Source organism: Manihot esculenta, chromosome 6, assembly GCF_001659605.2.
Source record: "Manihot esculenta cultivar AM560-2 chromosome 6, M.esculenta_v8, whole genome shotgun sequence".
Classification (NCBI taxonomy): domain Eukaryota; kingdom Viridiplantae; phylum Streptophyta; class Magnoliopsida; order Malpighiales; family Euphorbiaceae; genus Manihot; species Manihot esculenta.
In genome coordinates this window covers 24,460,303-24,476,417 of record NC_035166.2, presented here as the reverse complement: position 1 = coordinate 24,476,417, position 16,115 = coordinate 24,460,303, and the positions used below count along the sequence as shown (strand labels likewise).

Below are 16,115 nucleotides of genomic sequence, written 5' to 3'. Positions count from 1 at the left end.
AAAAGAAAATCGCAGTTATGCCCCTTATCTTTTCTTGGTTTAGTATTTTTACCCATGTTTTCTTCTTGTCACCGTTTTTTCCATCGTCAGTTTGACTTGGACCATGGTCAAACAGAGTTCAATAGAACACCCAATGAGTGTTTGACACGCCAACTATTAGAAATGGAAATCCACATTAAAGGAAGAAGATAAACCCAAATAAATAAAATATTTTGTGATCTGATTGGATAGTTGAGCGTTCATGGCGGGCCATAGTCCTCCTTTCAGGCAAGAATCAAATTGGGGTATTGTGGGCAAAACTGCGTCGTACAAAGCACAGGTTCATTCGCTATTCAGCTGTAATGGCCGTAGAGATGAGAAGATGATCTTTGTTTGCATGGTCGTACAGGTCTCAGATCACATGTCAACTCTTTTTGAGGACTATAATTGAAATGCCTTTTACAAATCATTGTTGCTGCCTGATACCTGGCTTTCTTTCTTTTCTTTTTTTTAATATTAATTGATTTATATTTGTTTCTATTATTAAAATCTTAATTACTATCGATAAATTAATATATTTATTTTCAGAAAAAATAAAATTATTATATTAATATCATCGAGCTAAAGACAAATAAAAAGAAATTTTTTTTCCCTTACCCTCTTTTTTTTTTCACACTTAAAAATATCAATAGATAAAATATCCATAAAAATTAAAATATCTAATCTCAAACTTTATTTATATTCGCAATGTCTTCGTTCGTATTAAATTTAATTAAAAATTAATTTAAATTATTTAAATTTATTTTAAATTTGTTTATTATTATTTGAATAAAACTCAAATCAGTGTATTTTTATATATTTTAATTTATATAAAAATATTTTTCATTAATAATTTTTATTTAAAAGTTTTAATATTTTTAAAAAATATTTAAATTTTAATTTTTAAATAAACAATATAAAAAATTTATAAATATTATTATAAAATATATTTTTATATTAAATTAATTAATTATATAAATAAGTTCAGAGAGTGAATATTTTATACATAAAATGCGAATTCAAAATCTGCGATGAGTATTATTTTTTAAATCCGAACTTATTCTAAATTCGATTATAACTATTTAAATTATTTTATTAAAGTTTGGTTGGATCGAATATCCAAAAATATTTGATCCATTGCTATTCCCGAGTGTTTTCATGAGTTCATATGTTTGGAAAAATTTATAAGTAGATTATTTAATTTTAAAAAATATAATAAAATATTTATAAAATCATAAAAATTTATGAATTAATTCTAGAAAAACTTATTAATATTTAATATCTTAATTTTGAGACATTCTTAAAATTTTTAAAAAATCTATTAATTAAATTCTTTACATTAACTATATTTTAAAACTTTTTTCAAATGGTTAAGTAACTAAAATTAATGGTAAAAAAATATAAATATATTTTTATTTAGTATTATCATCGATAAAATTAACCATATAACTGCCATTTAGAGTAATTTATTATTTTATTTTATTTTATTTTATCTTAAAGGAGCTATAAATTTGAACTACAAGTCTCTTTATGCATCTAAATTTCAATTTATCATGAAAGAGAAAGAGAAAGAGAATTACATCTAACCTTATTAAGATTTCATTGAATAAGAAATAATTATATAAAATAAACATTTAAAAATTATATTATACAATTACAAAATAAATTCACATTTGAATTGAATAACTGCTGCCGAAATCATTGATGCCATCACTTTCACTTCCCAACACACCATCACTTGCTATTAATTAAATTATATACCATTAGAAAAATTATTAAAAATATCAGAATAATTTTTTATTACTGTTGAGTAAAGTAATTATTGATGATATGAGATTCAGAAATAATAGGATTTTACAGAGATTTTTTGGAATATTGAAAAACTTAGAGCTTAGAGGAGGATCAAACTTAGAGCTTAGGGAGGGTCATTCTCCATTTATTTGTTTTCATCGTCTGCCAGTGATGTGCAACGGCTTAATTATCATTGGATCACCTGTCTTTGCCGTATTGATACGATTGTACGAAATATCCGGTACCTGTCTCATGCGTAACGAAATATCCGGTACTTGTCTCATGCGTAACGGCCCCTGATTTCCTCCGTGTGTGTGGATGGGTCTACAAGGCTGAAGGTGGGGCCTTCTTCTCGATTCCGGGCTAGGCCGGGAGATAGGAATAAGACTGAGCCTAAAGAGGATCAGCCTGAGAAGCAGTGAGGGCTGAGCCGGCCTGGTTGAGAAATCCATATGGATCCTGTATCAAGGTTCGAACGGGCTGGACCTATTTGTACTGGGGTCGTGTGGGCCTCCGAGTGATGGGCTGTGATCGAGGGCTTGGTCCCTGATCGGGGCGGAGAAATCCAGCGGTTATCAATTATTATGATTATTTTTATTATATTGCATGCATGTGAATTAAATAGTTTATAGCAAAGCATGCAAAAGCAACAAACTTGAATGAAGATTTTATAATATTGAGATTCCATCACTAGAATCATGAGCAAGTACCCCTCCTTTTTTACCCAATATCAACATAGTTGTTCTCCACAATTTAGGCCATAACAAGAATCCAAGATCACTAAGATGGCTAAACTTCTATATATGCAGTAAGAAACGACTTAAGAACAGGCACAAAACAATGCAAGCATTCATAGATCCATCCCCCTTTTCTTTTAGCTTTCGCTTTCTTGCATTTGATTTATTCATTTAAATCGCATTTACTGCAAGGTGGATATGCTTCTATAACGAGCTTTAGCAGAGGCTGATTATTAAGAATTGACATGAATCGGTGCAGTGAAGACTAGAACAATGCAAATTATGGATTTGTTGCATGCTGATCAAAGGTGCGCAGATGGTTGGACCCATTTCAGTAAGCAAGAACACTTAACACGAACTACATCCTTTCAAGTGTTTTAAGATCAGGAAAATAATATGAACCACAAGTCATTACAAAGTTTAAGAACAATGGAGAATAGATGGAAGATTCCCCTCGCTGTGCTATTCTGTTTTCAATTCATTAATTTGGACTTTTCTCGTTACCAGATAGAGGAGTTTAAGGTCGAAAGTATACAGCTTGGTTCCTAGTGCCATAGCCTTCAGTCTTCTGACACTATATCAAGGCCTCATTTGCTCAATTCATTAAATGGAAGATAAAAGGGTTCCCTAACCTCTATTCCCCAGTATAAAGAATTAGCACGGCACAAGGGAAAAGGGAAAAAAGAAGAACCTTGTAATTCAATTCCTTGCCCATGCACCTTGCATGAAATAATCCTATCTTTGAGAACCATGGAATAATCAATTTCCATCCTTTCCCTTGATACCTATGACAAAGTAAATGCCAATATAGCAGAATAAATTTTCGTTATCACAAAACATCAATGGTCATATCATAATATAGTTATTCATAACATGTATTTCATACATACATTAAATTATGTACATAAAGCAGATCTTATTGCCAGAACAGTTTTCCATTAAGTTAGTGTGCCGCATTTTCTTTTCTTTCCTTTGAATTTTATCAATGACCATCTTCAGTTTCTTGAATTAAAAGATGGGCACATGGGGCCAAAATCAAACCATCTACTCATGGTGTTGGCAACAAGCTGAAGTAAATACTAACCAGTAAGCATTACCTTTCTTCATTGAGTTCAAACAACAAACATGCATGCATACATGTTCACTTAAATTAATAGAAGGTTCATCAACAGATCTCATAGATAATGGGTTCCCTGGACTCTACTAAATAGACAAAATGAAGCAAGACAAAAAAGTAGAATGTCATGTTAACAATTGAAAGTGGTACAACATAATCTCTTCCTCACTTCAAATGAAATAAAGATAAAGAAGAGGGGAAACACTAACCTACCAAGAGGGGAAATACAAACCTACCATAAGATCACCACACCATATAAGAGGCTCATCTGATAATTGCACAACAAACTTTAGCATCCTTCTGTGCCATTTTCTTCTCCTTTGAAATGAGTTCTCCTCCTCTTTCCAGCCATGGTTTGGTGCATATGTATTCAATAAACAGAGTGTCTCAAATTCAGCTAAAATAACCCAGCCATCTGGCTCATGTTTGAAGCTAGTAAAGTGATTGTCACCTCCGATGAAAATCTGAGAGGGTAAGAAACATGATGCATATTTCATCAAATAAAGCAGTTATGAAACAAATTAAGAAGAATGAAATTCCTTTTCCCTAAATGAGAAATATTTCATACAAAGTGCATGCAAAGTAGTAAATTTGACCAAACTACCAGTTCTACTGCGAGAAAAGGATACTTTTATTGGTTGAAGACACTTCTTCACTAACAGATAACAATGCAGTCCCTGCAGACTTTGATTCTGCAAAGGACTACCAAAAGCAATAATTTCCAAATGGGGACCGGAAGAAGCACGCATCAATATCTGCATGATTTGATGAAAATTATGATATGTTATAAACAAATTAGTTGCATGGAATTTTAATTTGAGTTTTATTTGCCTTCTATTAATAATAGTTTATCTTAAAAGAAAAAGTCAAACTTGTAACGTCAAAAGCTTTCCACGACTTATTCTGTTCTGTTGTTCCATCTAAACAATGGAGGGAGATATGTTTTCTTCTCTTTATTTTCCATCAATATTTTCCTTTTTCCTACTTACCACTTCTCCAAATATACAACAAGAACAACAACTAAACCTTAATCCGAAACCACTTCTCTGAAAATAGCGTTAAGAATTTTTAATTCACACAATAGGTCATGATCTTCAAAAATTATCTCATGCACAACAATAAGAACAAAATTTCCTATTTTCCTCACAGGAAGAGATCATGTCATCTTTCAACTCTTCTAGGATTTTTGGCGCACCCTTTGAGCTAGCAGCAGTCCTTCCTACCATTATTGTGCTATTAGATGAAGTTCACATATTTACCTACATTAACTAAGCTGACAACTAGAATTGATGTGACACAATGTACGCTAATAAATATGAATAACATTGTGCGGTAAAGAGTTTTAAGATCACAAACAAACCATACCTGAACCAAAAAAGGAGACCCATGACCCAGCAGAGAGCAGAGAAAAATAAAATCCTGTAATGTAAAGTTCCTTGACTCCGTTAAAGAAAAAGTTATTTATTCATCATGATTCCTCTGTATCTTGGACATAAACTTATGTTTCATGATTATTTCTCAAGCATAGCCAACCCCGGCCCCATGTAGTGACTCAATCTGAATGAATGAACACTTATTCCACTTTGCAATGAAAGTTCACCACTACGAAAAACCAGTTGTTGGATACAGACCCAGTTACCTGAGTGTGAATCATGTGGAACCTTTCAAACCAAGAAACAAAAAAGAGATATTAAAAAATTTCACCTTTAAAGAGTAGGCGTTAAGGTGTCAGAATGTGTTACAATCCCCTTTAAGCCAACACTAGACTATGCTCCTTATTGTATCTAAGAACAACTCAATTTTAGGAAACTCAAGCAACTAAACTGTAAGCGTGGACCACGCAAAATCTTGTGTTCCATTTGTCTCCAACATGCAGAAACTGCATTCATGTTAAAAAAAATATTGCGGTATATCAAAGGCAGTTCAATTGACACACTTATACTCCTTCCTCCGAGCTTGATATTAAGTAAAAAGGGAAAACTAAAAATTATAAAATAAGCAGCAGCAACAGGAAGTGCATGCTCTGGTTAGTGTTTTGACTCCCCAGTCGACCTGGTTTCAATTCCTTCTTTGTGCTTCACAGAAAATCATATTACTTTTTTCTTTCAAATGCAGGCCCGGGGGAGGAGGGATTGAACAAACAGGTAAGTGAGGTCGCAAATTCAAGCGCACAACCGAAATAGATACTATCTAACATCCTATCGCATTACTTGCTTCGACATTAAATACCCATCACGAAGTTGCGATTAAGCACAAAATCTTATGTTCATGGTCGATCATGAAATACCCACTTCCAGTTGAGCAGCATAACAAATTGGATTCTTATAAATCAAAGGATATGGGGGACAGTGAGAGAATGGGAGGTACCTGTATGGAAATGACATCAGGGTCATAATTAGAAACAAACCTAGAGAAGTCAGGCTACTTGTTCTTGACTCGAAAAAGACAAGTTATGTCTTAGTGTTCCATGCAATAAACTTCAATAGCTCTTTCTTGCTCTCATCGTTCCCTTCTGCTGCAGATCATCTCCCTCTTTTCACCATCTCCTTGTTTCCCAGAGAGCGTGGGCTCTTTTGCAGACCGAGCTAATCTCGCAGATGTTACCAATTGTACATTGAATTTGGGCCCACAACAACCTGTCTTATGCCGTCTTATGTTTTTTTTGGGATTGAGGGACGATAAGATGGAAAGGAAAATTAGAGGGCAAAATAAATTTATTTTCCTTAACATTCATATTTCATCTATTATTTTATCCTGAAATTAAGAGAAAGTGAAAATAAAAGGAAATTTTTTTAAAAATTAAAATACTTCTATATTTCATAGGTTATTTTTTAAAATTTTAAAATAGAATTATAATTTTATTATTCAAAAATACTTCGAAACTTAGTCTGGTGGAAAGTGTATTCTGATAGACCTGAGAGGTCTGAGATTAGACCTGAAAGGTATGAGGTTCGACTCCCCAAATCTCTGATTTAAAAAAAAAAAAATTTATTATTCAAAAAGCAAGTTTCCTTCCATTATTTTCCTCCTCCCTAACCAAATACAATCACGGTAGATTATTTTCCCTCCTAATTATTATTATTATTTTATTATTTTCCTTTATCTATCCAAACACAATGTTTGTATCTGTTTAATAAATTAAAAATTTCAATTAAATGTATAAAAAATCAATAAAACAAATATGGTGATAAAAAAATAAATAAATAAATTTATAATTTCCTACAGTATGGGGATAGGAAATCAAGCGAGCCACATATATGAAATTAGCCACAGACTCAATCCACCAATAGATTATGAGACGCGCTCCGGTGCACTTTTGCCCCTTACGTTAAAGGATAAGTTCCGTTAACAACGGAAAAACAGTCTAATCGGAAGAAGGAAGAGAGACTCCTATGGCATCAATGACCATCTCTCTTTCCTTTTCTGCAGTTTCTTCTTCCATTTCTTCAGCATCTTTCTCCTCTCAAACGAAGACTCCAATCAAATCCCACCAAACCAACTTATCATCTACTTTGTTTGGTGCAAAAGTATGTGCTCACAGGACACTGAGATCAAAATCCAGTACCCAGATAAGCACTTCTATTGGGGTTACTTGCTTAGCTCCTGCTTCTTCTGTTCTTCCTTCAGCTCTTCTCTTCGACTGCGATGGCGTGCTTGTTGATACTGAGAAAGATGGTCACAGGGTTTCCTTCAACGATACTTTCAATGAAGTAATTAGATATTTCCATTCTCTTCATTGCATTGTTTGATTTTGTAATTTGTTTGTGCGTTGCTCGTTGCCCGTTGTTTGGTTGTCTTTTGCCATTGAATTAGCGGAGAATTTGACATATGTGCAAAATTTTTGAGAGAGGGCTTTGCATTTCTTGGGGGTTTGGTGAATGTGGTTTTGGAGGTTTCGTTTTACCTTTTAGATCACGTTTCACTAATTGAATTACTTGACCAGTATAATTTTAGCAGCAAGTAAATGGAAAAAAGAGGGAAGTATGGTCCTGCAATATACTTTTTTAAATATATCTGTGCGTTTGTGTACTGCGGTGAGAAATTTTTGCTTTACTTGTATTGAACTAGAAACAGATGTCAACTTATGATTGGTTTCACAGAAAGAACTGGGGGTTACATGGGATGTGGAGTTGTATGGCGTGTTGCTCAAAATCGGAGGTGGAAAAGAAAGGTAACATTTCCCCTCAATATATATGTGAGAATGTATACCATACACACACATATATACACTTGTTTTCTCGAGTATGTATCTTGTGAAATCTTAACATTGTGAACACAGGCATATGCTGTAGTATTCATTTTATTTCTCCAATATGTATGCTTTTGAAGTCTGAACTAGGACGTTTTAATTATGCATGATTGAATTGGTTTTTAGTTGATTCTTGTATTTAGGATGACGGCCTACTTTAACCAGACTGGTTGGCCAGAAAAGGCTCCAAAGAGTGAAGAAGAAAGAAAAGAATTCATAGCTTCACTTCATAAGCGAAAGACAGAGTTGTTTATGGCCCTTATTGAGAAGAAATTGTTACCTCTTCGGCCAGGCGTTGAAAAGTTGGTCACCACCTGATCTTTTGCTTCTCTATTGACATTTAATATATTCTTTTTTTTTTCTCAAATTACTGCATATATATCTTTTGGCAGTTATTAAGACTTGATATAGAACAGTTTGAGAAAAATTTAACAGGGGCTAGAACCTGGCTCGTAGATTATTATTCTTCTAAAAACTTTACAATAACAGTTGCTAGCTGAATAAATAATTCCATTTATCGGAATCCAACATATTCTAATCCTTGTGAATGAATCAATTAATAACTAGCATTTCCTTTCAAGTCATTATTAATGAAATTATCCACTTAATGTAGTTTGGTTTTTCACATTCTTACCATTGACAGAAAGAGATTGACCCCCTTTGCTTCATAAAAATATTGCTGTACTCAATCTTTGAGTTGATGAGCAGAGCAGCATCTCCCACTTCTGAGTCACAGTTGAAGCTAATAATAGCCAAAAACATGATTGTACGGGCTTTTCAGTTGGATTCCTCTTCAAGCTACAGGGTTACTATTGACATTTATAAATGAGAAGCTACAATCATGCAAAAAATTTTTAGCTTTCCCTGTATCAATTATCTGTTCTACAAATATATATATAGTCCAACGAAAATCAGACCATTTTCTTTTCAAATTTTACAGGCTGATTGATCAGGCTTTGGGAAAAGGAGTCAAAGTTGCTGTCTGCAGCACTTCCGTTGAGAAGGCGGTATGCACAATCAGGTTCCACTATTCTTTATGTAATTTTTAAACATTATTGAGGATAAGCTGTACTAGATTTCTCTTAAATTTGAATCAGATCTAACTCACTTAAAAACTAGCTCAAAGGAAGAATGCACAAAGCGTTTTAAGACATTAGCCTATCTCAAATTGATGTGAAATTCAATATACCTCTAACACCCAGAACATATTGGAGCCTGAAATATTATTTAGGGGAGGTCCAATATCGATGGGAAGACTCTGGTACTATGTTAAATTTAGGTTAGGACTAACATCCCAAAAAACTAGCTGAGGGTAGGAGTGTTCAAGTCGGCCACGTTACAGATGTGAGATTCAACAAAATCTGGAAAAATGCTAAAATATTGCAGGTCTAAGATTCATTAAAACCAAATTCTTGCTTAATGCATGGCAGGTTTTAAATAATGGGTGTTATGTAACTTCACAGTCATCATGTACATTTTTTTGGCACCCCAATATGTTGCAATTACTGTTGCAAAATATATTTGAAAATAACAGGTGTAACAGTCTGTTACAAAATGACCACTGTAATGTGTGATAACAGCCATATCTATGATTTAAATCTCTGATGAACTGTATTTTTAATATTTTTAAGAATGACAAGTGACTCTGGGGCTTTAATTTGATATGAAGTCATTTTTTTCTGTGTTAGCTTTCACATTGTTCAAATTTCTTTGCTCTGAACTTAAATTGCTTGTTGTTGTGGTTATGTTAGTGAATTGTTGATTTTTATTGCTGCTAACACTTGAATCCATCTCTCACTTTGGTTACTAAACTATATGTTTGATTCAGGTATCTACAATAGTTTCATGTTTGCTGGGACCTGAGAGAGCAGAGAAGATCAAGGTATTTGCAGGAGATGTGGTTGCTCGTAAAAAGCCTGACCCGGTATGCTTTATAAGGAAGTGATACCTTTTGATGTTTCTTTTATTTGACTGCAGCCACAAGTTCATCATACAATCTATATGGTCATCTCCTAATGGGAGTTTTATCATGATACATATTCGAAGATCTGTTGAGTCCACCTCATTTCAGTTAGTACTGAAACTGAAAAAGAAAATTCAGTTTTCAAGTTGCTGTTATGAATATTCTTTTACTCTTCACTCAGAATGAGTTCATGTGCTGTGCCGCTGATCACTAAGATGTTTGATTGTTCCTAACAGGCCATTTACACGTTAGCAGCAAACACTCTGGGTGTCGATCCTTCAAGGTATGAATTGACATATTTTATGTCATAATAGGCAATAAGATCATGTTTCATTGAGGTTATGCCATTAAACGAAATTGCAAGGGATCAATATATGCCCCTGAAGCATGAGTTGTTGTTTGAGACAAATCAACCAGGTCATGCCAAGTTCAAGTGTCCTGCTAGTTCATATATACTTTTGAATTGTCCTGCTGTTTGATTGGGTTTATGTATTGTTCTGTAACTTATACTTCTATTCTTTAGTTTGCAAAGATTGAGAGATAACAAGTGTCAATTATTAAGAGAAAAAAATGCTTATTCTTCATTTCTGCAGTTGTGTAGTGGTGGAGGACAGTGCCATTGGTCTTGCAGCTGCCAAAGCTGCTGGAATGAAGTGCATAGTAACAAGGAGTGGGTATGTTACTCTTCTACTGTATAAGCAGACTACTTAAGCCTCTTACTTTTTGTAGGAATTTCATTAGAGAGTATGCTTATCATGAAAAGCTTGAATAGATCAGTTTAATGTTTTGAGAAGGAATTGCCTTGATTTTTTGAAAGCCTCTTTCTTTTACAATTAAGCAAATGAGAAAAACATTTCTAGTGAGCACTCTGGATCTGAAACCTTCCCTTAAGGATTCACCTTCCTCACATCTTCAACCAGTAAATTTAAACCCACAATAATCTCATTGTTTGACATGTTTCCATGATTGGTAAGATATATGAGTTAAAATTTTTCCAGGACATTCAGATATTAATCTTAATATTGGTTTACAGATACACAGCGGATGAGGACTTCTTAAATGCAGATGCAGTGTTTGATTGCATTGGAGATCCACCGGAAGAGCGTTTTGATTTAGCATTCTGTGGAAGCCTTCTTGAAAAGAAATATGTCAGCTAGATCATGTTATTCTCTTAACTGTGGCAATTCCTCTTGGTTCTGTTTGTATGCTTCAAATCTTTATTTATTGTGTAGCCCAGTTTTGAATTCTGAAACGAAATAATGCACTACTATAATTTCATTTTGTAGGTATATCCTTGCCTTTTTCTAAGAAATAAATCTCTCTCTGTGAACAAGAAGCTAAACAAAGATCAAAGATCTTTTTATTCCCAATTTCATTATGGTGTTCTCAAGTATTCTATGGTTCTGTTGGATTTAACGGTTAGATATAATAGATAGTTATTACGGATAGCGGTAGCTTGCAGCTTGTGAGGTACAAAACCCGTGAAGCGTTGTTAAGAAAGATGCCCATTTTAGAAATGGAAAGGCGAAAAACAATGAAGAAAACAAAACTAAAGTTAACGCTAACATTAATCAGGTAGCAGTAGCACCCAAGTTTTTATAAAATGAAACTAGTGAAAGGACATGGGCAGAGTGGAATTTTGTGATGATGTTGATGGCTGCCTCTAAGAATGAATGGTAGTGTTTGGAGAACATGCGACGGTAGGACATATCATATGCCATGTCTGAACTGGAGGTGGTCCTTTAATTTAACAGGAAATGCAGCTGGAGCTTTGAAGTTATGCATTTAAAATCTCAAATATGAAGGAATTTAGGTGGAGGAGTTAATAAAGAGGAGTAGCGAACTGGCCCCGACACCAGTCCTTATCTCCCTTTCTAAAAAGGGAAACTCTCTCTACATTTTCATATATTTGGACGATGATGGTATAGCTACACTTTAATATTAAATGTAATTAATAGTGTAAATTAAATAAATTAAGAGAGAAAATCATATTTTAATTAATTTCATAATAACAAAGGGAAAAAAAGATCGTCCCATTGTATGGAATAGTGGGGTTTTAGACACAAGAAGAGTGATGCATTACTTTTCTTATCCTTTTCGTAGCCATATACGCATTGTTCTTATCCACATCTCTATCTATCTGTCTATCTAATTATGGACAGAATTTGAATAATTCTAATGGGCACTTTCAATTATATATTTGATGTTCTCTTATTACAATGGTGAGCAGTAAGCTTGCATAAGCAATTAAGGGGCTGAGGCTATAAATATCAGGGGTCCCCATCCCCATCCCCATCCCCAGTAATACTACAAATCATGCAACTTTCTCAACTGCTTTGTTTTGTCTCTTATCCTCACCCTCTTCAATACCACTGTATATTTATTAATTCGGTGGATTTCATTTTTATTTATAAATAAATTGGTATTTATATACATATATTTTCTATTTAGCTTTTAAATTTATAAAATATTGTATTCACAAATTTAATTTAATGGTACGTGCATTTAAATAAATTTAAAAAATTTTAAATTTTATTTCTCAATTCTCAATTTTCATTTAAAAAAAAGAAATTATAAAATATTGTATATTAAAATGCGTTATATGCATGCATTGTGAGAACTAATTTTTTAATTCTTTTTTATCAAATTAATAATTTTTCAACAATTCAATATTCAATTGTTTTCTTATCAATATCATATCTACAAAAGAAATTACTTATTTTTAATTTAAAAAATGAATTTATTAAGAATTTATTTAAATCATTTTTTTATAATATAAATAGTTTCAAATGAATGAATTTAAATTCTTACGAGGAAAGGAAGAAATATAGATAATATTATCAAATCTTTGCAGTCAAGTCAAACGTATTTAAGGAATTTTACTAACTAATAAAACCTAGAAAAATTTATTCTAATTATTACATTTGTGATTTGACCTATGAACAAATATACAAACATATATATATTTCATGTTTATTTGAGTAATAATGCGGTTTTTTAATTTTAAAAAAATAAAAATAATAAAATTTTCCACTATCATGCTTATAATGGGTTTATCTCAAAATAAAAATAATACATGTAACTGATTTATATTTTATTGACAAAATAAAAATAAATGTAGATAATATTATCAAATCTTTTGTTGTACTCCATTTCTCTAGTCAACGTATATATTGAAGGAACTTTACTCACCTAATGAAACATAGAAAAACTTATTTTAATTATTACATTTGTGATTTTATTTGTTTGAGTAATAACGAGATTTTTCAATTTAAAAAAATAAAAATAATGAGATTTTCCACTACCATGTTTATAATGGGTTTATCTCAATAGAAAAATAATTGCATTTTATTGCAATTTATAAATTATGGGATAAATAAAATTCATAAAAAAAAAAGCAATATGTATATTAACACATTTTTTACTTCTACCAACGTTATTATGTGTAAATATTGTGTTTTGAAATAATTTGGATGACCATACTTTAAGCCGCTGCCTACTCTTACTCCTATAAAGTGGTAGACGTGCTCCTGTTTGTCTAAATTAGGGTTAGCAAAATTATTTCAATTTCACTCCTTTTTAGACACAGCTCATTATTTTCTCTTTTAGCCTTAGATTTAGAGTTTAGATAGTGTGAAGGCTTTTCTTTTTCCGTTGTATATTAAATCAAAATTCAGCAATTCTTGATTTTTTTTTTATAATGTTAATTCGATATATATGAATTAGTTGGTATCCGGGTAATCTAGATTTGTGTAGTTCAGATCCATTAAGACAAATTAACCGTTTTGATGATCAGTTAGTTGAGAAGTTGGTATTGCATGTAAAGCTTAGGTGTTCGATTGAAGTGGCAAGCACATGATAATCATTTATCAACAAATAAAACCCAATAATACTTATTCATGTGTTCAACTAAAAACAGGGAGAGAACAAATAAATAATAATAATTTAAGGAAAGGTAAAAATCAATCAACCCGCAGATTGCTCTTTCGCTTTTTCCTAAAGACCACCTCGGTGTCCAGCCCAAAACCATCCACCTTCTTTACCTCTACCAACTCCGACTCCTTGAACAGCTCCACCAATGGCCTCACACTGTACAAATCATTCGCCGAGTACTTATCTGCCCGTCGCGATAACGCCACGTGTAGAACGCATACACCCCCTCCCTTTAACGTCCGTTCGATCTCCCCAATAAATTTCCATGGATACAGAGCGTGGTCAAATACGTTTGAGAACTCAAAATCGTAAGTTTCGTTCTCGAACGGCTGTGCATGGAAGTCTCCTTTCACCACCAGTGGCGGACACGGCACCAGGTCCATTCCGATGGAGTCGGAGACACCGATGCGTCTCAGCGCCTCCACCTCCTGCCCGACACGTGCTCCGATGGATAGGGCCTTTGAAGTGTTGAATAAGTGGTTCCTTTGCCTTAAGGAGTCAAAAAACTGGGCAAAGACGCGAACTTTACGGTCCCAATCGCGGGTTTTCCAAATTTGGCGGAGTTTGGGGTTGAGGCTCTTGTTGAGTTGGTGCTGGATGTATGCATTGTAAGAGGAATATCCGGGTCGGATGCGGAGGTCTCCAGTGGAGTTAGCGACAGAGATGGGCGGCGTTTTGGTAGGCTGTTGGGAAGTGACAGTTATTCTGCGGTGGTGGGGAGTTAGGGAAGCTATGAAAGTGAGGGCTGAAACAGAGAGAAAGAGAGAGAGAAGGAAGGGCCTGAGAATGAGAGAGAGTTTTGGAATGGAGATGTTCATCTCTGCATGTGTTGCTATTGGGTGTTGGACGGTAGTCTTTGAATGGTTGTGACGTGGGAGAGAAGGTGGTTGCAGTGTAGTGTTTGAGAAGAAGAGTAGATGGTGGTGTGCAAATGGCCTGGCCTCTCACATTTTTATGTTTGGGTTTTGGATAATTACTTTTGGAATGTATATGATACTGGAAGGAAGGAAGCTTTTGGCTCAGTAGTTTCTAACGGTTACCAACCAATAACAAATTTTTAAAAATAAATGCAGTCCATTTTGTCCCATGCGTTACATAATAGTAGTAAAATTGGGGACTCAGTCTCAAAAGACACTAGTCCACCACTGATTAGTATTTAACTATTTAAAAAAAGAATTATTTTTAATTAATTATTATCAAATATTTCTAAATATAATCAAAGTACAGAGGGTGTTAATTAATAGAGATAACAAAACTCATTACTATATATATCCTAATTAAAGATACTTTGAATTTTTTTTTTAAACGTTCATCGGATATTGTGAGAATAGAATTTGAAATCTCTTAGAGAAACGAAAATGTACCTATCACTAAACTAAATTTATTATTGTAAGATAGTTTGAGTTATATCTAATTTTTAATTATTATATGGTTTATGTAATATATTGATTTTATAGTTTTATTAGAATATATTGAGTATTCCAAATATCAATCTTGTTATAAATGCATGGACATATTTTAGACGCTATAAATATAAATTTCCAAAAAATAATTGTAAGAAAGAAAAAATATCAAGTTTATATTTATTCTTATAATTTGCACTCTAAATTTTCTTTCTCAATAACTATACCTCAAATTATCACTGTTGAATTAATTATACTCTATCATTATCAAAATTTATTAATACTTAATCATTTCCAACACAGATTAGAATCGTTAAAAAAAAAAATAAATATTTAAGGTACAATTGTGAAAATAGTAAAATTTAGAGATCTTTCTAACTGTTTTTCTAAAAATTATAAATTTATCCTTTTTTTTTTCTTCTTATTTTCAATTTTTTACAAGAAAATTAATTTTGCTATTATTTTGTTATTTTTATTTAAAAGTTAAAGAAAATAATTAAAAATATTTTTTCCTTTCCATCATTCATTTTAATTTTTAAATAAAATGAATAATATTAAAAGTATTATAATTCCATTAATAATAGATAATTTAAAATTTTAATAATATAACAATCACCCTTTTATAATTAAAGTTTTGAAAACATTAATAATATAGAAATTTATTAATTTTTTTATAACTAAACATTTATATTTAAATTAATACTAAAATCTTTTCATTTTTTTGAAAACGTTTTTTTTTTCATATATTGAAAGTAAGAGAATATAAAAAGGAGATGATAAAAAATGTAATTTAAAAAAAATAAATGGAGACATAAAAATAATATATTTCATTTATTATTCTCTTATTTTTATTTTTTGTGAATGAAAGAAAAAAAAAATATTGTAAAAAAATTGAAAATAAAAA

The 16,115-nt window shown here is 32.4% G+C and overlaps 3 protein-coding genes across 12 annotated transcripts; 1 reads left to right on the top strand and 2 right to left on the bottom strand.

Moving 5' to 3' along the window:
• Nucleotides 1-2,894: 2,894 nt before the first annotated feature.
• Nucleotides 2,895-6,389, bottom strand: LOC110617588 (DNA-(apurinic or apyrimidinic site) endonuclease). 9 transcript variants are annotated; one of them, XM_043957600.1, is made up of 4 exons: nt 5,029-6,379; nt 4,293-4,418; nt 3,900-4,127; nt 2,895-3,331 (listed from the first exon to the last, which is right to left on the bottom strand). In XM_043957600.1, the coding sequence occupies exons 2-4, from the start codon at nt 4,410-4,412 to the stop codon at nt 3,134-3,136; spliced, it is 546 nt and encodes a 181-aa protein (XP_043813535.1). In that variant the 5' UTR covers nt 4,413-4,418; nt 5,029-6,379; the 3' UTR covers nt 2,895-3,133. The 9 variants fall into 9 exon arrangements, 5 of the variants coding, with proteins under 5 accessions (XP_043813535.1, XP_043813536.1, XP_043813537.1 ...); XM_043957601.1 differs by having other exon boundaries at nt 6,031-6,379; XM_043957602.1 differs by having other exon boundaries at nt 6,071-6,378.
• A 546-nt stretch (nt 6,390-6,935) lies between these two features.
• On the top strand, nt 6,936-11,164 carry LOC110617688 (CBBY-like protein). 2 transcript variants are annotated; one of them, XM_021760643.2, is made up of 8 exons: nt 6,937-7,373; nt 7,764-7,834; nt 8,056-8,214; nt 8,853-8,919; nt 9,741-9,836; nt 10,112-10,158; nt 10,469-10,549; nt 10,909-11,164. In XM_021760643.2, the coding sequence occupies exons 1-8, from the start codon at nt 7,056-7,058 to the stop codon at nt 11,030-11,032; spliced, it is 963 nt and encodes a 320-aa protein (XP_021616335.1). In that variant the 5' UTR covers nt 6,937-7,055; the 3' UTR covers nt 11,033-11,164. The 2 variants fall into 2 exon arrangements, with proteins under 2 accessions (XP_021616336.1, XP_021616335.1); XM_021760644.2 differs by lacking the exon at nt 8,056-8,214 and having other exon boundaries at nt 6,936-7,373.
• A 2,554-nt stretch (nt 11,165-13,718) lies between these two features.
• LOC110618068 lies at nt 13,719-14,973 on the bottom strand. The gene has a single exon (XM_021761094.2). The coding sequence runs from the start codon at nt 14,624-14,626 to the stop codon at nt 13,838-13,840; it is 789 nt and encodes a 262-aa protein (XP_021616786.1). The 5' UTR covers nt 14,627-14,973; the 3' UTR covers nt 13,719-13,837.
• Nucleotides 14,974-16,115: the final 1,142 nt, after the last annotated feature.

What these genes read in the sequence shown, in the direction of transcription:
- LOC110617588 (XM_043957599.1), bottom strand. Translation starts at nt 4,424, where the DNA reads ATGCAGATATTGATGCGTGCTTCTTCCGGTCCCCATTTGGAAATTATT. An exon ending in AGTGTCTTCAACCAATAAAA is followed by an intron (nt 4,128 to 4,292) that starts GTATCCTTTTCT and finishes TTACCCTCTCAG; the next exon opens with ATTTTCATCGGAGGTGACAA. An exon ending in TATGGTGTGGTGATCTTATG is followed by an intron (nt 3,332 to 3,899) that starts GTAGGTTTGTAT and finishes ACTTTGTCATAG; the next exon opens with GTATCAAGGGAAAGGATGGA.
- LOC110617688 (XM_021760643.2), top strand. Translation starts at nt 7,056, where the DNA reads ATGGCATCAATGACCATCTCTCTTTCCTTTTCTGCAGTTTCTTCTTCC. An exon ending in GCACTTCCGTTGAGAAGGCG is followed by an intron (nt 8,920 to 9,740) that starts GTATGCACAATC and finishes TGTTTGATTCAG; the next exon opens with GTATCTACAATAGTTTCATG. An exon ending in CTGGGTGTCGATCCTTCAAG is followed by an intron (nt 10,159 to 10,468) that starts GTATGAATTGAC and finishes TCATTTCTGCAG; the next exon opens with TTGTGTAGTGGTGGAGGACA.
- LOC110618068 (XM_021761094.2), bottom strand. Translation starts at nt 14,626, where the DNA reads ATGAACATCTCCATTCCAAAACTCTCTCTCATTCTCAGGCCCTTCCTT.